Raw genomic sequence first — 21,960 nt, 5'->3', positions numbered from 1 at the left:
TATTACTGTGGATTTAGTTCAGCACCCTACATGATTTTTTAATAATATATTTTAATAAATATACACTAATAATAGCTATATATTTAATGGTGGAAATTGATTTTATATACGCATGTAATTAATTCTCAGGTAATGTTCCTCTGGCTGGATGTACAAACAGAGGTGTGACCCTTTTTTTTGAGCTCAGGCATTTCATTTATATAGCTTCCAATAGCTGGGTGCCTGAACAGTCGGGCTTTGGTCCTGCTCTGCCCCCATCTACATCGGTCGTCTGACACAAGGCGAGGCTATGCACATATGGGTCATTGGATCAGTACACATTTACTCTCTCCCAATCTGGACACACCATTTAGGTGTAAGTGTTACTTACCTTCATTATTTTATCATCTTCTCTGGATAGTCATAGCACTAAGCTCTTACACTAGGGGTGGTCACTGCATGTTCTAAACGTTTTTGGTCTTTTCAAGTTTATACACTTTCTACACTTTATATGTGTACTGGACCATTTGTAGGAATACACTTTTTTTCTGTATGTAGGTTTTTCATATTTTTGAACTATATATTAAAAAAAAAAAAATGTTCCATTTTATATGACCTTCCTGCACTCTTGTCTCTTGTGTTGGTTTTGAGTCTTTAATACTAGTGGATGGGACCGCCCCGATGGGTTCACCTTGTCACAGTGGCTTTTACACTTTTTTGATCAAAAACAGTAAGTACCATAGGTTATTTATATGTACTATTACAATTTACTTACTTACGCTCATTTTCTAGCTTAGATTTTGACAATTTTATGAAGGCAACTTACATGAGCCTTCATAAGAAATCGTAGATATTTATAGGGACGGTGAAGACTCTGCCCAAATCTCCTAAATAACCTACTCATATAAAAAGCCTGATTGGCTTGGAAAAAAAAAAGTTTGCCCCATTCCATTGCTTTTGACCATCTGTTTAATCTCAGCTCATTAGTGTCTATGATCATAACTAAAATGAATGGAACCTGTTAAAAAAATTGGCTCACTAGACAACATTGTGACAAGTGTCTAATCTCTCGCCCATGAAGGCCTACTTACGTCTTAATCTTGTCAGGGGTGTCATATAAGCCATCATAGTCGTAGTCAAAGATGGGTCCAGCAAGAACGTTGACTCCATTCCTTTCTGAGGCGTATCGCTTTACCAAGACTCTCTGAAAATAGTTCCAGATCTCTAAAAAAAGAAAGAAAATTGGAACAACAGTTACGACAGGGACATCTTAAGCCTGAACTGAGCAGGAGAAATCAATAACAGCCATGTCTAAGAGTGGATAAACCATAAGGCCGATTGAAAATAATTGATGGGAAAATTAAAAAAAAAAATTGTTAAAAATTTGCGCTTTCCAATTTTTTGGGGGTATCTGCACTCTTCCTACTTACTCTCATTTCTGGGTTACGGTATTTTCCTCTACTATAAAAATATTAGCTAAACTAAAAGTATGGCATATGGGCACACTTTCCGATTTTACCGTAATCCCAATCTACCCTTTTCTGTTACCGGCATCTGAGCCCCGGTGTAAGCACCAGTCCTTCTAATCTGGCCAATTGATAACTACTTGTGATTCTCCATCAAGCCCCCTTGTGAATTATAGTTTGTGGCTCCATCAGATAATTCAGCCGTAAACGTGATACGTGTTTGACCAATCGATATGTCTCCTGTCTCCACCATAAATAAGCATGCTTCCTGGACCGTCATCTGATCGCAGCGGATGTCAGCATGCACGTGACTGGGGCGCATGGCAGTGACATCATGTGCCATGGTGCGCACGGCACGGGACATCATGTGCCATGGTGCGCACGCCGACTTCAGCAGCCAGCTCCTCTGCTCAATAAAGAAGAGGATGGTGCGTGGCATGGAAACCAGGGAAAGCAGAGTAGAATTTTTTTTAATGTGTTGCAGAACAGGGTACAGTACCCCAGGAAGGGGCACAGTACCAAAGGAAGGAGGCCAGGATGTGGCACATTATACCAGGAAGGGGCACAATAGGCCAGGAAGGGGCCCAGGATGGGGCACACTACCCTAGGAAGGGGCACATTACACCAGGAAGTAGCACAGAATGACACATATTACTCCAGGATGGGGGACATTACCTCAGTAAGGAGCACAGAATGGGATACACTACCCCAGAAAGGGGCCCAGGATGAGGCACATTATCCCAAGGAAGGGACATATTACACCAGGAACGGGCTCAGGATGGGGCAATCTACCCAAAAAAGGGCATATTACCCCAGGAATGGGAACACTACCCCAGGAAGGGGCACAGAATGAGACACTTTATCCTAGGAAGGGGCACATTACCTCAGGAAGGGGTCCAACATGGGGCACACTATTCCAAGAAATGTGCACACTACCCCAGGAAGGGGCCAAGGATGAGGCACATTATCCCTATGAAAAGGCACATTACTCAGGAAGGGGCCCAAGATAAAGCACATTATCCCCAGCAAAAGGCCATGTATGGGGCACAGTATCCCCAAGAAGGGGCCCACTATCCCAAGGAGGGGCCAAGGACAAGGCATATTATCCCAGGATGGGGGTTGTTAAACCAGGAAGGGGAATATTATCACAGGAAGGGGAACAGGATGGGACACATTACCCCCAGGAAGGGCACAGTACCCCAGGAAGAGGCACATGATGGGGCACATTATAACAGGAAGTGGCCAAGGTTGGGACACATTATCCCAGGAAAGGGCCCAGTATGGGGAGCATTATTACTGATTATTTCCTGATGGCATCCTATCCCACCCTCAATTTCATTATGAGACCCAGATAACGTCTTCTCCCACTGCCTAATTCATTATGATGCTATCAAGGCCTTTTAATGAATATGTTTGTGTAATTCTGCTGCAAATCCTGATGAGTTGGCAGTAAAAAAAGTTGCGTAAAATACGCAACTTTGACATGTTTTTGTTGAGTATTTTCCCCATTCATTGAAATGGGTGAAAAACGTTCCAAGAATTGAGAGTATACAGATTTTAATCTGCTGCAAATCTGCAAGAAAAAAAAGAAAGAAAAAAGCGATTTGTGCATGAATCTCATTCACTTTGCTTGTACCGTAAAATGTTGCTTATTTTCTGCAACTAAAACGTAATGTGTGCACATAGCCTTCAAATGAACTCAGGGAGCGTCACAGAGACGAAAATTATAGTTAATGGGGCTGCACAGTGCTGCTTATCAGTTAATATCTCAAATGGTGTGTGGCTAATAGTATATTAATGAAGGTGTACATATTTGTAGCCAGATGGGCAGTGTGTGGGATTATTTTTATTCGGGATATATAGATATATATATATATATATATATATATATATATATATATATATATATATATATATATATATATATATATATATATATATATATTTTATACATATATATATATTTTATACATACACACATATATATATATATATATATATATATATATATATATATATATATATATATATATACACACACACATACATATACATACAGTATGTACACACAATATGTAACCTTATTATTTTTAGGGTTGCAGTGATCATTGTGACAAGACGTGTTGTGGCTGGGAGATGTCGACATGAAGGTCTGACCAGATGGAGAAGAAACAAAACGACTAATCAGATGAGACATCAGCGTTCTCTGGATGTAATTGTTTATTCTTTGTACTGTGTGACTTGGAGTAATTATGTTATTTGCAAAACGACCTCCCTCATGTGAAATGTCCGAGAATGAGATCTGTGAGACTCCGAGCATGAATAATTGTGATCTGATTTTGAGGACATAATGAGTGGGTCTGTGTGCTGTCTGAGAAAAAAAAAAATCAGGCAGCACACCAACACGTCACACAGATACAGGTGTAGCCTTATTATGTATAGCACAGTCCCATAGTATATAGTGCACGCTCTTATTATATATAGCGCCGTCCTTAATTGCATAGTTTCCACTTTTATAATATACATCACCGTATGTACCATCCTCTAGTTATGTATGGCACCATCCCTTATATAGCGTCCTCTCATGTGAAGCGCCATCTATTATTACATAGTATCATCTCGTCATGTACAGTGCCCTCCCTTACATAGTGTATTCTTGTCATTTGTGTTAATCACAGCGCCCTCTCTTCATTACAAAGTCCTCTCTTGTTAGATATAAAATGACTGCTGATGGAGCAGCATCCGACCAGAACACCGGTCAATCAGCTTCTCCATTAGAAAAGAAGCTTTCCCATGCTCCATCAGCCGTCATTGCATTATACATCTAACAAGAGAGGACGGTACAAAATAAAGACAGGGGGCTATAAACAACAAAAATAACAAGAGAATCCAGGGGTGGCAATATACACAACCAGAGGGATTATGTAATATATACGAGTAGATGGTTCACCATAAAAGGAGGGGGGCCCAAACATTTCTTGCACAGGGGCCCCTAGCGGTCAGGGTCCACCCCTGAGCAAATCAGAATGATTTTCTCTAAGGAGGTAATAACTATAGAATTAAAATGACTGCTGCCTTATGTGGATAGAAACCAGTCCTAGACTGCCTGTGATCATGTGCAGTAGGAAGCTCTATTCTCCCTTCAGGAGTAGGAAAATTTACTCTTCATGAATATTGGGATATAACATTGGAGACAGCAGGTTTGGCACGGCAAAAAAAAAAATGCTCCTTACATTGGTGTCCACCATGGCTATGTGATCTACTACTGGAGAAATCAGGAGTGCGGAGAGAAGAAGCAGCCACTCACACTCCAACTTCCTTTATTTTTTACTGTTACGGAAGAACCATTATAAGTTGTAGCTTAAATGCAGTTATAGAAACATGATGAGAAAGAAGAGCAAAAAGATTCACACTAATCGTGTCCAGTCTTCACTTCGCTACTCCATGACTGTCAGCCAAGGGCGGTGTGTACTTGCTTGGCCGGCATTTGAATGCAGTCATTCTGGGTACCTCTTGTGATGATTATATGTAATATCATGCTGTGCATTTCGCCACAACCTCATGATATGATCATGTGGCCAACTGGTTGCATGACGTACCGTATCCAGGATTCCAGCATTCGAGGACCAGCTGAGGACGTTTGACCTACCCAAGTCCAGCAGCCACAGACTACTGCAAGGAAAACTGGATCTGGATAGTGCAAATCTGTTTGCTCACATCATGCTTGGCTTTTAACAAATATTATAAACGCTCTGACTTAGAAAGGACTTACTTTTGAATGCGGGGTATATGGGAATGACATTTGTAATGAGAACAGCGTCATATTTGGCATCAGCGGAAGAACTTAATTCTGGAGGGAAAGAAAAAATGGTCAATTAAAACTCAGACAAAAACAGGTCAATAGATTATACAATTTATTATGGTCGAGTAAGTGCCTACATCTATCTTTGATTTGGTGTAATGAAGATAGAACATCTGGATGAAGTTAGTGTAGTCGCACCAAGTGTATTATGTACAGTGCTCGATGTTGATATACACTGCTCCCAAAAAAATTAAGATGGAGGAAAAAGGTTGTAGTGGTCTGTGGAACGCTGAGATAAGGGATAAAGGTAGGGACAGCAATCTGGTTAACGAACCTTTATTAACCCTTCGATCTCCACAACGCGTTTTGATAGCATAACTATCTTCATCAGGTAGTAAAAAAAATTAAGGGTACGCCAAAGCCTCACAGTATCGGTATGTTCACAAAACATGTTCTCGTTGGATTCTTTTTTTTTTTTACTTTTTTTTTTTTTTTTTAAATCACCATAAAAACTATACATTTTTACCCCAAGACAAGTCAATTAAAATAGGCGATACCAACCTATCCAAGTCAGGAAACGTTTGCCATTGTGAACCTATTTTACCATTTTTGGCAAGACAACCACCAAAAAGGAATGGTTTTGCAAGTATAAGGCTGCAGATAATTCCTCTCTCCTCATCCTTCCTGGCTGATTCTTTTATAATTTTGCCAATGTCCCTGTTACTACTGGAGGCATGAGACGGAAGAAAAACAAATACAACTGTTTTCCAGATAAAAATATACAAAAAGTTTTCTTCAAATATAGACTAAAGCAGAATGAATTCCTGCATTTTTGCAGTACTGGGATTGACTAAGCGTTCCAGACTTATAAACGTAGTCCTTACTCCCGGACTAAGTAAGTGTCCATGCGTAAGATCTAAGTTTTAGTCTGAAACGCATAGGATTCATTCTTGCAGTACCGAGATTGCCAATTTTAGTCTATATTGGAATAAAGCTTTTTGCATATTTTTATCAGGAAAACGACTGGATTTCTCCTTTTCTATATTGCTCTTCACCACTTCAAGCAGGAATGGTCTCTTATGCATGCCAAGGATTGCTGGCAACTACATTCAGGGTGAGCTGGATAGTTCCTTTTGCAGCCCGTTCAGATTGCACAGGTCGTCCAGCTCTTCCAGGATTGCACATTTACGGGTGCCATGTCAAGGAAAGTTTGCCGCATCATTTCCCAGTACAGTCTCAAGACCCTTAAGTAGATCGCAGAACACGGTATGCGAAAAGGTGAACAGCGTTGTAAGCGGGCATCAACCCAGCATGAAGGACCGGTATCTGCTTCTACATACGAGGATAAACAAGAGGAGTACTGGCGAAGTCCTACTAAATGACCTCCACTGGGCATATTTCCCACTAAATTATCAGAAACAACTTGTGCTGGTGTAGCGAGGTCTGGTTTCGCCCTGGTGCAGGACAATATTATTATTTATTATTATTATAGCGCCATTTATTCCATGGCACTTTACATGTGAGGAGAGGTATACATAAAAACAACTATAGTCATCTTAAACGATACAAGTCACGACTGGTGCAGGAGGAGTGAGGACCCTGCCTGGGAGGGTCACAATCTACAAGGGATGGGTGAGAATACAGTTGGCGAGGATAGAGCTGGTCGTGCAGCGGTTTGGTCGATCGGTGGTTACAGCAGGTTGTAGGCTTGTCGAAAGAGGTAGGTCTTAAGGTTCTTTTTGAAGGTTTCCATGGTAGGCAAGAGTCCGATATGTTGGGGTAGAGAGTTCCAGAGTAGGGGGGATGCGCAGGAGAAATCTTGCATGGGATTGTGGGAAGAGCAGATAAGAGGGGAGTAGAGAAGGAGATTTTGTGAGGATCGGAGGTTGCGTGCAGGTAAGTACCGGGAGACGAGGTCACAGATGTATGGAGGAGACAGGTTGCGGATGGCTTTGTAGGTCATGGTTAGGGTTTTGAACTGGAGTCTTTGGTAATGGGGAGCCATTTATTATTGGATCGTCTCATCAGGACAGGGGTTCCGTGCACTTTCCGTGCACCTATTGGCCAATAGGTTAACCACTTTGGCAGCTAATAGGTCATTGATGAGTTTAGTTAGAGCAGTTTCAGTGGAGTGATGCGGCCGGAAGCCAGATTGTAAGCGGTCGAAGAGGGAGCAAGAAGAGAGGTGGGAAGACAGTTCAAGATGGACGTGTTGTTCCAGTAGTTTTGAGGCATAGGGGAGAAGTGATATGGGGCCATAGCTAGATGCAGAAAATGGGTAAAGAGAGGGCTTTTTGAGGATAGGTGTGATTGAAGCATGTTTAAAGCTTGCGGGGAAAACACCAGTTGTTAGTGATAGGTTGAAGAGATGGGTTAGGGTTGGGATGAAGAATGTGGTGAGGTTTGGGATGAAGTAGGATGGGATTGGGTCAAGTGCACTGGTGGTGTGGTGTGATCTTGAGAGTAGATCTTCTGTACTGGTGGAGAAGTTGGTTTTGGAGGAGGCGGGCTGAGCAGCTAGGAGAAAGGGCTCTGGGGGTTGTCGACCAAAACTCTCTCTGATGTTATCAATCTTCTGCTTGAAAAATGAGGCAAAGTCTTTGGCTGGGATGAGTGGAGAGGGAAGGGGTGCTGGGGGAAGGAGGAGAGAATTGAAAGTGTTGAATAACTGTTTAGGGTTGTGAGACAGGGAGGATATGAGAGATGAGAAGTAGGTTTGTTTTGCTGTAGCAAGTGTGGCCTTGAAAGTAGTGAGGGACTGTTTGAATCCGGTGAAGTGATCGTTGGAGTTGGATCTTTTCCATCTCTGCTCAGCAACCCTGGTAGCCCGTTCTCAGTTCTTTGGTCAGGCTGGTGTGCCAAGGCTGTCTGTTGATATTTTTAGCTTTGGTATGTGTGAGAGTGGCAACCAATTCCAGAGCTACAGCTATTGTGGTGTTATATAGAGCAGCAGCGGCATCCGCATTGTGTAGGGAACTTCTGTCTGTAAAAGGGAGGAGGGATTCAGACAGCGAGTGTAGATTGAGGTGTTTAAGATTTCTGCAAGGGTGTGCGAGTTTATGGAGTGGGGATTGTGGACAAGGAGTGGAGAGGGTAGAGAATGTAAGTAGGTTGTGGTCAAAAAGGGGTAGAGGCGAGTTAGAAAGGTTAGATAGGGAGCAGAGGCAGATGAAGATGAGGTCCAATGGCCATCTTTGTGAGTGGCTGCAGAAGACCATAGATTGAGGCAGAAGGAGGAAGTGAGAGGTAGAAGTTTAGTGGCAACTGAGAGGGAAGTGTCAATGGGGATGTTGAAGTCACCCATGATGAAAGTGGGGATGTCAGCGGAAAGGAAATAAAGTAGCCTAGTGGTGAAGTGGTCGAAGAAGGTGGTGGCTGGCCCTGGGGGGGGCAGTAAATGACAGCAAGTTGGAGGTTGAAGGGGGAACAGATGTGCACAGAGTGCACCTCAAAGGAAGGGAGGGTAACAGAGGGTGGCAGTGGAATTGGGGTGAAGGAACAGTTATCTGACAGGAGAAAACTAACTCCTCCTCCATGCTTGCTGCTGGGGCTGGGGGTGTGGAAAAGGTGGAATTACCATACGAGAGTGCAGCAGGAGAGGCTGTGTCAGAGGGGGTGAGCCAGGTAAGTTTTCATGTATCCTTTAATAAGATGTGTAGTAAAGGGGTTACTAGGACACTAAACTTCAGGAAGGCAAATTTCCAATGGTTGAGAGATGATCTTAGTGCAATAAACTGGGATGATATTCTGAGACATAAAAATACACAAAGAAAATGGGAGACGTTTATTAGCATCCTGGATAGGACCTGTGCACAGTATATACCCTATGGGAATAAACATACTAGAAATAGGAGGAAACCACTATGGCTAAATAGAGCTGTAAGGGGCGCAATAAGTGACAAAAAGAAAGCATTTAGAGAATTAAAGCAAGTGGGTAGTGATGAGGCATTAAATAAATATAGAAAATTAAATAAATTCTGTAAAAAGTAAATCAAGGCAGCAAAAATTGAGACAGAGAGACTAATTGATAGAGAGAGTAAAAATAATCCCAAAATATTCTTTAACTACATAAATAGTAAGAAACTAAAAAATGATAGTGTTGGCCCCCTTAAAAATAGTCTGGGGGAAATGGTGGATGAGGATGAGGAAAAAGCCAATATGCAAAATTATTTTTTTTTTCACCAGTATTTACACAAGAAAATCCCATGATGGAGGACATGATCAGTGATAACAAAAATTCCCCATTAAATGTCACCTGCTTAACCCAGCAGGAAGTACGGCGGCGTCTAAAAAAAAAAATCCAAAAAAAAAAAATCACTAAAGTTGACAAATCCCTGGGCCCGGATGGGATACACCCCCGAGTACTGCAGGAACTAAGTACAGTCATTGATAGACCATTATTTTTAATCTTTAAAGACTCCATAATAACAGGGTCTGTACCACAGGACTGGCGTATAGCAAATGTGGTGCCAATTTTCAAAAAGGGGACAAAAACTGAACTCGGAAATTATAGGCCAGTAAGTTTAACCTCTACTGTGGGTAAAATCCTGGAGGGCATTCTAAGGGATGCTATACTGGAGTATCTGAAGAGGAATAACCTCATGACCCAGTATCAGCACGGGTTTACTAGGGACCGTTCATGTCAGACTAATTTGATCAATTTCTATGAAGAGGTAAGTTCTGGACTGGACCCAGTGGACGTAGTGTATATGGACTTTTCAAAAGCTTTTGATACAGTGCCACACAAAAGGTTGATACATAAAATGAAAATAATGGGGATAGGGGAAAATATGTGTAAGTGGGTTGAGAGCTGGCTCAGGGATAGGAAACAAAGGGTGGTTATTAATGGAGCACACTCGGACTGGGTTGCGGTTAGTAGTGGGGTACCACAGGGGTCAGTATTGGGCCCTCTTCTTTTTAACATATTTATTAATGACATTGTAGGGGGTATACAGAGTAGAATTTCAATATTTGAATATTTAGATGACACTAAACTCTGCAGGGTAATCAATACAGAGGAGGACAATTTTATATTACAGGATGATTTATGTAACTCAAAGCTTGGGCTGATAAATGGCAAATGAGCTTTAATGGGGATAAATGTAAGGTCATGCACTTGGGTAGAAGTAATAAGATGTATAACTATGTGCTTAATTCTAAAACGCTGGGTAAAACAGTCAATGAAAAAGACCTGGGTGTATGGGTGGATGACAAACTCACATTTAGTGGCCAGTATCAGGCAGCTGCTGCAAAGGCAAATAAAATAATGGGATGCATTAAAAGAGGCATAGATGCTCATGAGGAGAACATAATTTTACCTCTATACGAGTCACTAGTTCGACCACACTTAGAATACTGTGCACAGTTCTGGTCTCTGGTGTATAAGACAGACATAGCTGAACTGGAGCGGGTGCAGAGAAGAGCGACCAAGGTTATTAGAGGACTGGGGGGTCTGCAATACCAAGATAGGTTATTACACTTGGGGCTATTTAGTTTGGAAAAACGAAGGCTAAGGGGTGATCTTATTACAATGTATAAATACATGAGGGGACAGTACAAAGACCTTTCTGATGATCTTTTTACACATAAACCTGAGACAGGGACAAGGGGGCATCCTCTACGTCTGGAGGAAAGAAGGTTTAAGCATAATAACAGACACGGATTCTTTACTGTAAGAGCAGTGAGACTATGGAACTCTCTGCCATATGATGTTGTAATGAGTGATTCATTACTTAAATTTAAGAGGGGACTGGATGCCTTTCTTGAAAAGTATAATGTTACAGGGTATATACACTAGATTCCTTGTTAGGGTGTTGATCCAGGGAACTAGTCTGATTGCCGTATGTGAAGTCGAGAAGGAATTTTTTTCTCCAGTGTGGAGCTTACTCTTTGCCACATGGGTTTTTTGCTTTCCTCTGGATCAACATGTTAGGGCATGTTAGGTTAGGCTATGGGTTGAACTAGATGGACTTAAAGTCTTCCTTCAACCTTAATAACCATGTTACTATGCTACTATTGATGCCATTGACTGACCTGCACATTCCCCAGATCAGAATCCAATTAAGAACCTCTGGGACACTGTGTAGCTCCAATTGATTGTGTCGGATGCACCGACACAAACTGGTCAGAAGCTCACTGATGGCCTGATCCCAGGTCAGGGAAGAGACCCCGGCGGACGCCATTAGGAGCAAACTCTATTAGGGACTATAGATTGTGATTCCCATCAGAATGTCTTTGGAGTGAGGGGGAAAGCAGAGAACATGAAGGAAACCCACGCAAACACGGGGAGAACATACAAACGCTGAGCAGATGTTGCCCTTATTGGGATTAGAACACCATTTACATTAGTAAAGATTTTCAACTAAGCACATCTGATCAATGAAAAACAGATGTAAGTGTTCCCTTTATTTAATTTTTTGGTGAGTGGTGTATTCGGTAAAAATTTTGAGTAATTAAGGCACAGATTCATCAAAGCTATGGTGCCAGTGTTCGGCTGTAAAGAGCTTTAAAAAGTTGAAAAATTTTGCTGCAACTTGAGGCTGTGCTAAAATTTTGCGACTTTTTGTGTTCTCACATCATTTTCGCCCAGCTCCAACAAAGTGGACGGAGCTGGGGAGGGATGGAGGCTTGATGACCTCCGTTCGTCAACTTCATAACGAGCTGCAGAGTTTGCTACGCCAAACATCTACAGCTCTGGCAAAAATTAAGAGACCACTGCAAAATATTCAGTTTATCTGATTTTTCTCTTTATAGGTATATTTTTGAGTAAAATGTAAATTGTTAATTTATTCTACAAACTTCTGACACCATGTCTCCGAAGTTCCAAGCAATAAATTTTGTATTTTTTCCTGAAAAGGAGAAATGGTCCAAATTACAAAAAAAAAACAAAAAAAAACCCCAGTGCTTTCAGACCTCAAATAACGCAAAGAAAACAAGTTCATAATCATTTATAAACAACAATACTAATGTTTTAACTCGGGAAGAGTTCAGAAATCAATATTTTGTGGAATAACCATGATCTATAATCGCAGCTTTCATGCGTCTTGGCATGCTTCCCACCAGTCTTTCACACTGCTCCTGGCGCAAAAATGTAAGCAGTTCTTCTTTGTTTGATGGCCTGTGACTATCCATCATCCTCTTGATTACATTCCAGAGGTTTTCAATGGGGTTCAGGTCTGGAGATTGGGCTGCCCATGACAGGGTTTTGATGTGGTGGTCTCTTAATTTTTGCCAGAGCTACCGTATATCTGCAGCAGAGACTGGAGTAAGATTTATGTCAGGACTCACACAGAGGCACACGCCTCTCATCAGATGTTCTTGATTCATTAAGAGACATAAAAATTCCATCCTTCCCCATCACCCCCTGATTAAGACCAGCATGAAGACTGCCGATCTTGGAGAATCGGGACTAAATTTAACTCATTGTGTAAATTTCCTAAGAAAAGGAAATTGTGTTATGGAGAGTGATGGCACATAGCGGGTTTAGTACAACTGTGAGAATTTTAGGAAAGGTTCCTCAGATATCCTTAAAAATGTTTGCCTCATTAGGCCTCGCGGTCATCACAAAAGTGTCCTTCACCCATATAATACCCTCTGTAAAAACGGCTGATCACCAGAGGAACCACAATTAAACAAGAGGTGGTGTAAATAGGACATCCGGATCTCTACAAGAGTAGGGACATGAGGGGCAATATACTCACTCACTTGATTCGGATTTATGCCAGAAACATACATCCACTTGAAGAAAATATATATTGCAACAGGTATCAGAAACGAGTGCAGGACTATCCTTTATTATCTATAAACAGGTGTTCTATTATTTCCCAGAAATGGCTCCACTCTTGTCGCCAGGCTATGTGTGGTACTGCAGCTGCATCTCATTCATTGGAATGGAGTCAGACTGCAACATCCCGAGTAATAGGGAGAAAAAAAAAAAAAAAAAAGAGATGCAAACCATTCAAACCCTTTTCTTCTCTATTGTAAACATTTCATAGTTTGTAGCCTCTGACCCAGAACATTTAGAAAAAACGTGAAGCTGTTATCTCATCTGAGCTACAACTGACAGCAGCAGAAAATAATCAGGCCATGTTACAAGGTTAATTAAATACCAAATACGCACAAATATATCTCATGATGCCGAGAGAACACTCACGAGGTGGGAAGAGGAATCCATAGGACATCTGTTTATCTGCCTTGTAAGCAGAACAGCTCTGACTGTTGCCTGGAGAAATGCGTGGGTCCAGCCTTACACAATTCGATAAATAATCCGGGATGCCAGATACTTCAGCCTGTGTCAGGAGAAAAATATAATGGCCTCTTATTGCACTGTACATCAGACAGAGTCATAACGCGACGCTCCAGGGAAAACCGTAAAATCAGCTTCAGAGCCCCCAACCTACTATGCGCCATGTCGTCCTACGCAGCCTAGGAGAGGATGCTCCAAGCGATGGTCAGTGGCTGCATCTCAGCTGGGTTGTCAGGTATCCATGTATTGCATCATCAAAATGCTGCTCTGTCCCTTCCCCATGATTTACCCTGCTGCACTTCCTGCTCAGAACGGCTGCTGATAATCAGCATAGACCCAAGTGGATTCAAGTGGATAGAAATCAAATTTCTATTCCAACAAATGAAAAGTTAAACCAATGTAAAAAAAAAAAAAATCACATTTAAAAATATGAAAACGACCCTTTTTTGCAAGCCCTGCCGCCTTATAGCCCAGTTTATGTAACTGGATACCAGTGCAGAGTCCGATGATGCACCATCCCAGGATACAACTCTGACACCTTTATCCAGGAGCCTACTGGACATTCTGGAAGAGTTGGCAAGTACAGTGGGAAGAAGAATTCAGTGTCAGGATCTTCAATAAGATTCAAATAAAATATTAAGAAAAGTCGAAAATCCAGGACCAAACATAACTAGCCAACGCGTTTCAGACTTTAGTCATTCCATGTAAAGACAGCAGCCTGAAACATGTTTGATAGTTATGTTCGGTACTGGAATTGCAACCGTAATATTTTCTTAATAAAGTCTGATTTTTTTAATTGTTTTTTTACAGATATTGACGCTGGATTATCCCTTCCTCCATTTGCTTCTCTTGCAGCATCGAAAGTTTCCATGCATCGGATCTCCATATGGATGAGCTGACATTTTCCTCTTTTTCAGTTGGCAAGTACACTGAAATATATACCGAATACTTCTGACTCGCAATAAATATATACATTTTTACCTGGTGAAAATGTTGATCTCCCGAATCCGACAATGTTTTTATTTTGTTCCTGCGCCTCTCCATTCTGGAGATATGGCCTCATCTTCTCGTTATATAAATCCAGTCTTTTTATCTAGGTCAACATGGTCATCATGAAGAAGCCCAAGAGTTGCTGACCACGCTCACTTGTCTGAATAGATGAGATTTATATACAGGCAAGAAGATACTATACTGCAGGAACAAAACAAAAAAGCATATTTATGGAAAGGGGGCCCTTCAACCTTGACAGGCAGTGGGGCCGAGAGCCAATTGGAACCGCTGAACCTCTGAGAGGGAAGAGGCATTTGTCTTAACTTCCTAAAGACCACCAAAGATCTTATTACTGTTTTCTCTCAAAAGCCCTAAGTAAGGATCATTCAGGGGGTAGAGTTTGAGAAGAGTTGGGTTTTGGGCTGTTTACATGAAGCAATTGCAGCACAATAAGACTGCCGATCTGCAAACTTATACCGATCAGCAATTGTTTGACTGCCTGTTTAAACAGGCAGCCCAAAGGAAAGGATGCCAGGACTCACACTGCCATTGTTCTCGGCAGGGTGAGTCCTGGTTACACAGGACGATGCGCCACTGAAAATTATCTTTTCCGCTGGGCAAACGATCATTTCACCCAATGAACGAGAGTTTTGCACGTTCATCAAGGGATCGGCAGACTGTTTACACGGCAAAATAAATCGGGAAACGAGCGTTCTTAACAACTGTTGTTCATAATTATCTTGCAGTGTAAATGCTGCTTCAGTCTTCATAAGTATGATGGGGTCTCCGCATCTCCACACATGCAAGCTGATAACATACAATAGGTGGCATACAGAGGTATGGTGGACATCTTGGATGTATTGGTGTGCCCCGTAATAGCTCAGATGTTGTATGGAGCAGTACAAAGGCCATGTGCATGAGACATTAAGTAAGAGAAGATCTAATAAAAAATGACCAGTTTTTATCTTTTATTCCTTCTGCTTCCATGACTAATTTGTGTATTTTTTTATTTTGTTTGTTTTGAATCTGCCCTATGGTTCCAGACACATGAACCTTTTTATTTAGTGCCAAGTTCTGTGGCCCACAGGATCCTTTGGGGGAGTGTGTTTAGTCTTCATACCCTGTGAGCACCGCCCTATTGTTAAAGAACTTAAACTTAGCATTAAAGGGCCACTGTCACCCCCTCCAGCCGTTATAAACTAAAAGAGCCACCTTGTGCAGCAGTAATGCTGCAGTCTAACAAGGTGGCTCTTTTAGTTTTTGATTATGTTATTACCTCAATAAAGCAATTTAAAAATTGGCCACAAATACCAGATTTTGTACCAGGAGGCGGTCCGAAGCGTCCTGTATGAATCTCCCAACTGCCGTCACTCTTCTCTTCAGGGCCGATGGTCGCCGCCCCCTTCGCGGTGTTTCTTCTTAAATCCGGCGCCTGCGCTGTGCGTGCCTGCCTGGGGCAGGCGCAGTCTTCATTGTCAGTCACACTCAGACGCAGGGTGCCTGACTGCGCCTGTGCGGGCAGTGCGGCCACCCTGTTCCTGAATCCCCACCCCGCACTGTGTTATTCATTATGCACAGTGCGGGGCTGGGGTTCCTGGGCATGCGCACTGCGCTTGTCAGACGGTCCCCCGCCTTCCAGCGTTGTTCTTTGTGGCTGTTCAAAACGTCGGCAATGAAACTTGTATATTCCGGCAATGCTGGAAGGCGGGGGACCGGGGGAGCGTCTGACAAGCGCAGTGCGCATGCCCAGGAACCCCAGCCCCGCACTGTGCATAATGAATAACACAGTGCGGGGCGGGGATTCAGGAACAGGGTGGCCGCACTGCCCGCACAGGCGCAGTCAGGCACCCTGCGTCTGAGCTGTGACTGACAATGAAGACTGCGCCTGCCCCAGGCAGGCACGCACAGCGCAGGCGCCGGATTTAAGAAGAAACACCGCAAAGGGGGCGGCGACCATCGCCCCTGAAGAGAAGAGTGACGGCAGTTGGGAGATTCATACAGGACGCTTCGGACCACCTCCAGGTACAAAATCTGGTATTTGTGGCCAATTTTTAAAACGCTTTATTGAGGTAATAACTTAATTAAAAACTAAAAGAGCCACCTTGTTAGACTGCAGCATTACTGCTGCACAAGGTGGCTCTTTTAGTTTATAACGGCTGGGGGGGGTGACAGTGGCCCTTTAACTCAAGGCCCATATATCTGGAACTGTATGAAGGATAAAACAAAAAAAAACAAACCTGAATACTGAAGAGCAAAACATATTTGATTTTGTGACAATTCCACTTTTAGTGAAAGCTTAACCCACTAGGCTGCACAGTGTGATACAGTTGGACCAGCTATGGCATACTGACCTGCTTTGACACCGTATACGATGTCCAGAGAGGCATCTGCAAGGATTCACTGTAGCCACTTACAAAATCGCTGTGATGAAGCACACTGTACTTGGTTTTAAATAAAACCGCTGGTCGCCCATACAAGAGGTTTTTGTCTGAAAGCACAGAAAAGGTGCAAAGCAAACATCAAACTGAGGCACATACACAACACAAAGCCAATACAGAGAATAAGGTAACCAGCATGTAAGGTACACAAGCTCCATCCATGAGCTACCCAAAATGACCTGGGTGTGCAATACCTGGGTGTGATCTACCATAAGCGTGAGAAACAAAAAGGCGTCGCAATACAATAGGGATATAAGCTTTTCCGCCGCAATGGAATAGTACAGAAACACACTGACGCACACAGACTGGCTATGTAACAAATACTTTGCTTCAAAGAGGCGCAAACTTAGTAGTTGAAGAAGGCATAGTGCTTGTTGGTTACACACACAAGTATATATGCATACACACACATATACGGTACACATATATATATATATATATGTTATATGATATATATTACATATACCCACCAACCTACTGCAAGAACTAACATCTGGCCTTGGTAGTTACCATCAGGGAGCTCAGAATACACATTACAAAGAAGGCATTAAGCACTTTAAGGCTGTGTTCCCATGCAGTGTGTTTGCTGTGTTTTCTTCTGCAGAATAGAAGCTGTACAGTACCAGTAAAAGCTGTAATATTTCAGAAATCCCACACACATACACATTTTTTTCCTTACCGAATTAGAGCAGTGCCGCGTTTTTTAAATCTGCAGCAAGGTCAGTTTTTTCACTGTTTTTGCAGCCATTGATTGCAATAAAAAAAAGGTCAAACACACTGCAAGAAAAAAAAAAACCTGCAGCAAAAACCCCTGGGTTTTAAACACGGTTTTTTACTCCCAACAGAACATGCTTTTTCTGTAGAAAAACAAAAAAAATACTGTAAAAACTTTGCAGGTGATGATCGCCTCTAACGGTCAGAATGTTAAACATAAAAAAGTGCCCTGGGTACTGCTAACATAAGCATAAAGTGTTGTTTCATCTCTGTGGATATGAGACACCGGGCTGTCTGCCCTTTTCTATGGGATAAGTGCCTCATATTACTGAAAAATTAAAAAATAAATACATAAATCAGGTTTCACGCCAACTGACAACTGTATCCTACATTAACACACGAACGGCTTTGGGCTTTAGAGAGCTAAATTTGCAAAATTAGATCAGAACAGAGATTCTGTATTTGAGGGTGGTGGCGTTTAGGGCTTAGGTCCACAATTTGCCGCGTACAAATGTCTATTTCCAATTTATCTCGGAATAGATAAGACAATGAGGCTGAGAGATTGCAGGCGGCATGGCACAATGAAGGGAGAAAAGTTCATTATTAGACTCCATGAGAAAAGTATCTCATTGATGTAGAAGGATATTTTTCCTCGAGATACAAAAAGTGTCAAAGTGTTTGTCTTCTCTATTTTTCCACTATATTAGGTCTGAAGATTTGTTCCTTTGAATTGGCAAAACTAAAAACTAGCATGTTTAGGGGGGCTAGGCTACGGGATGGAATAGCTGTGCGATTCCAAACCAGCTATATAAAATCCCTCACAAGTTATTTTTTCTTTTCTCCACTTCACTCTGGATTTTCACATAACCACACATATTAATCTTCCCAGCTTGAGTTCTATCGATTCCACCTTGAGACAAGTTCAAATCTCACTTGTCTTAACTTTCTTTCATCTCCATCCATTTTTTTTTTTTACTGTTTACAATTACTTTCTCCATTTATAACCTATCACAATTCCTAACATTCACATCTTTCTATCACAGTTCACCACATCTCAATCTGCTTGATCTATTTTAGCTTTCTTCCCTGCTCCCTTTCCAACTTTTTACTTAACTTTTTTTTCCACCCTTTGTGTCAATTTTTTTTTTTATTTTTTTTTTTAAATTCAATAAGTTCATTACCGCTCATACCGAGAGACATTATACCGACCGCCACATCCACCTCATACCAAGTTAAAAAAGCCATTGTGCTAAAAGTGATTTTATAACATTATGGTTTGCAGTCACACATTATATAAAATAAATAGTCTAATATGAAAGACAAAGATGTTAAATTTTTTATGGCATTGTATCACAAATCACATCCATTTTTAACGACCTCATCCATGAACAGATATAACATGTGATGCAATGCTTTAGATTGTGATTAATGCACCAAAACGCGTCAGCCCCATACAAATTATAAGCAACGAAATCAGAAATTCATAATGTTGGCTTAAGGACAGTCAAAGAATATATGGAGCATCGAAGATAGAGACAGTATGCGAGTACTGTGCCGAATTGGGGTGGAATTTCTGATAGTTCAGGTTCATAGCGGAGTTGGGAGGGGGAGATCCTATTCTATACGTGGGTGTAAACACGATAGGTCCCTCCCACGATAGTGAACGCCCTTGCCTTAATAATGTTTAATACCACAGTTCCTAGAACCAAAGTGTAGACATATTTTAACGTAACCCAATCTTTACATATCTAAAACGGAAGATGTGTTAGTTTCATCTGGTATTCAAGAGCTGGACAGCCATTAAAGGTTTAGTTTCAAAGGCTCACCAGCTCTGCTCGTCACTGACACTCCTGAGGACATCTCTTGCAGGTTTTCCAATGAAGAAGTACTTAAGGCTGCTTCTTCTGAGCTACCAATTAACCTCTCAAGTGCAGCCCCTTTAATTTAAGATTAAAGAAAGAAAAATGACAACGTGACAAGTCATATACTGCAGAAGTCTGTTACTCCCACCGTCACCACAGGTAAGACACAGGGAACAGGGGGTTGTCACAAGGTTACCCAAACAGTCACCACAGGGAAGACACAGCAGAACAAGGGGTTGGCACATGGTTTCGGAAAACCATGATGCACAAAAACACAAAGATGGAAGGAACAGGGAGCATGGACTAACAGAACGGGTAAGTCAACATCAATAATTAATTAACAAACCTGTATTTCTTGGTGGCACCTCCTTAATCTCATTGCTAAGTTCATCTACTGCCACATCTGTCAATACAAACAGATACAGAAAAATTAATTGAAAAGGATATAAAAGATAAAAAATAAAATGTAATATGAGGAGATCCTACAACAGAAAGGTGAAACAAGTCATCTAGGCCAGGAATAAACACAGAATGAGTGGAGGGTACAAACTCTAGGAGTCAACCAGATGGTTCAGGATGTCCATCGGCCTAGTAATTGAGAATCTCTCGATCGATCATTGTAGCAGAAATGAAACCCAGAGACATGTGGATGAGGTCAGTGGAGATTAAAGGGGCCGGCATTTCTGGTACAACAATATTAATTCTATTAATTAAATCTGTAGCATTATCACTGTTACTTGTTCGTTTAGTGGTTATAATGCATTTAGTATTGTAAATTGAGAAGAATTTGTGACAAATGCAGTTTATAGATTTTTTGGGGAGGAAGGAGGGGAGGAGGAGGGGGTGGTCCTGCGAAATTTAAGAAATTAAAAATGTAATAGTGGTGACTGCAAACCATAACATGACTGCTTAGCTTGGCTGTTGTGTACAAAGCATAAAGGTAAATGTTAACTCTGCGACTGATAGGACAGGTGAATGAGCTCATGCTCAGCTTCTGTAAAGTTAACTCAGTAACAAATATATTGTATAATCAGGGGGTGTAGAGGAAGCAGCCTGGAGCTTGGTGTCCAAAATCCACACTTCCAAATGGTTCATGATAAACATGGAGTTTGTTTACAGTTTTGAACTGGGGTTGAGGAGCTTCAAGCTATGACTCTGTCATATTATAGAATTAACATGGGACTGAATTGGGGGTATAACCCTATGGATAAAGACTGTACATTTCTCGGAATGAGGATGCTACACAACCGGCATCTTATTTTTATTAAATACAGTATATATTCTAACCACCAGTCACACCACACAGAATAAGCCAGGTCCGCTACACCAAGATTAACGGTTTTAACAAAATTTCTTAATCTTGTTGTTAAATAGAAAATGATTAGTCCAAAGTAAATTATTCTTATTAATCCAAGTACTGTTAAAACACACAAAGCAGATATACCTATAAAATATGCATAATCCATGTCGTCCAGCAAGGTAAGATTGACTAAGAGTGAATAAGGGAAGAGGGATTTAATGTAGGGTCCTGGTCAGCAATGGTTGCTTTCAAGGAGAATCTTTAAAAATTGTCTATTACTGCCTATGGTCCATTGAATAATGTGGATCAGAGGGAGAGGAGAACCATTCTCCGTGTGTATTTAAATTAGCGATTAAATCTCTAGGAGGTAAAATTTGTTCCTCCTTCGGACCATAAAATCCATACGAGCAGCAAATTCTGTTTCAATGTCCAGTTTATGCTCCTTTGATGCATATTTCAAAATCTGCTCGGCAAGAAGGCACACCATGTTCAAGCAGTCCGGACAAGACTTCCCAGTCTGAACCTCGTCTGCTCCCCATGTTCATACTCAGACTGCTTCAATGTTGTGTACAGATCTTACTGAGCAGCAGGTGAAAGCAGCATGAACCGAGTATTAAAACGTCACTGCGGCAATGTGTTTGGAGAGAAGAAAGCAAAATAAGGTTATAGAAGGCCAATACAAAAATTAATACATTTGCAAAGTCTGGAGGATAAATGAATAAAAAAAAGTTTAGTTACTTTTTAAGGTGACTTCTCCCAGATGTTATGCGCAAAAGCACAGTATGACATTTACAGGCATTTCTCATTAGCAATGTATAACTCACTTGGTATCAAAGACCATGCCCTCTCCAGGATCTCTTCATACTTCCCGAACCCCACATTTGGCATCTCCCATTCCCATACTTCTTCTACCTCCCTCCCTCTGTTGTGTCCCTCAAGGCTCTGTCTGACTCCTGGGACCCATACTCTTCTCCATCTATACCTTTGGCCTGAGGCAACGCAAAGTCCCATGGCTTCCAGTACCATCTATATGCTGATGACACTCAAATCTACCTCTCTGTGGTCCAGAATCCCAAAGTGTCCATCAGCCATATCCTCCTTCTCATCACGCTTACTAAAACTCATTGTGGACAAACCCAAACTAATCATCTTTCCGCCATCTCC

At 41.6% G+C, this 21,960-nt stretch overlaps 1 protein-coding gene across 13 annotated transcripts in view; it reads right to left on the bottom strand.

Moving 5' to 3' along the window:
• The window catches only part of ENPP2 (ectonucleotide pyrophosphatase/phosphodiesterase 2), a 203,074-nt gene that overhangs the window by 21,506 nt on the left and 159,608 nt on the right, over positions 1–21,960 (bottom strand). For 4 of the 13 annotated variants that reach the window (XM_077271135.1, XM_077271139.1, XM_077271134.1 and 1 more), the window contains exons 20-26: positions 20,941–20,985; positions 19,843–19,899; positions 19,461–19,571; positions 16,834–16,970; positions 13,400–13,535; positions 5,218–5,295; positions 1,071–1,203 (exon numbers count right to left, since the gene is read on the bottom strand). In XM_077271135.1, coding sequence (XP_077127250.1) covers positions 1,071–1,203; positions 5,218–5,295; positions 13,400–13,535; positions 16,834–16,970; positions 19,461–19,571; positions 19,843–19,899; positions 20,941–20,985 — 697 coding nt within the window. The remainder of the gene's footprint in view (positions 1–1,070; positions 1,204–5,217; positions 5,296–13,399; positions 13,536–16,833; positions 16,971–19,460; positions 19,572–19,842; positions 19,900–20,940; positions 20,986–21,960) is intronic. The other 9 variants (XM_077271141.1, XM_077271136.1, XM_077271140.1 and 6 more) reach the window with 4 other exon arrangements.

This window comes from Ranitomeya variabilis, chromosome 6 (genome assembly GCF_051348905.1).
Source record: "Ranitomeya variabilis isolate aRanVar5 chromosome 6, aRanVar5.hap1, whole genome shotgun sequence".
Taxonomy (NCBI): domain Eukaryota; kingdom Metazoa; phylum Chordata; class Amphibia; order Anura; family Dendrobatidae; genus Ranitomeya; species Ranitomeya variabilis.
This window is presented reverse-complemented; position numbering and strand designations above follow the sequence as displayed.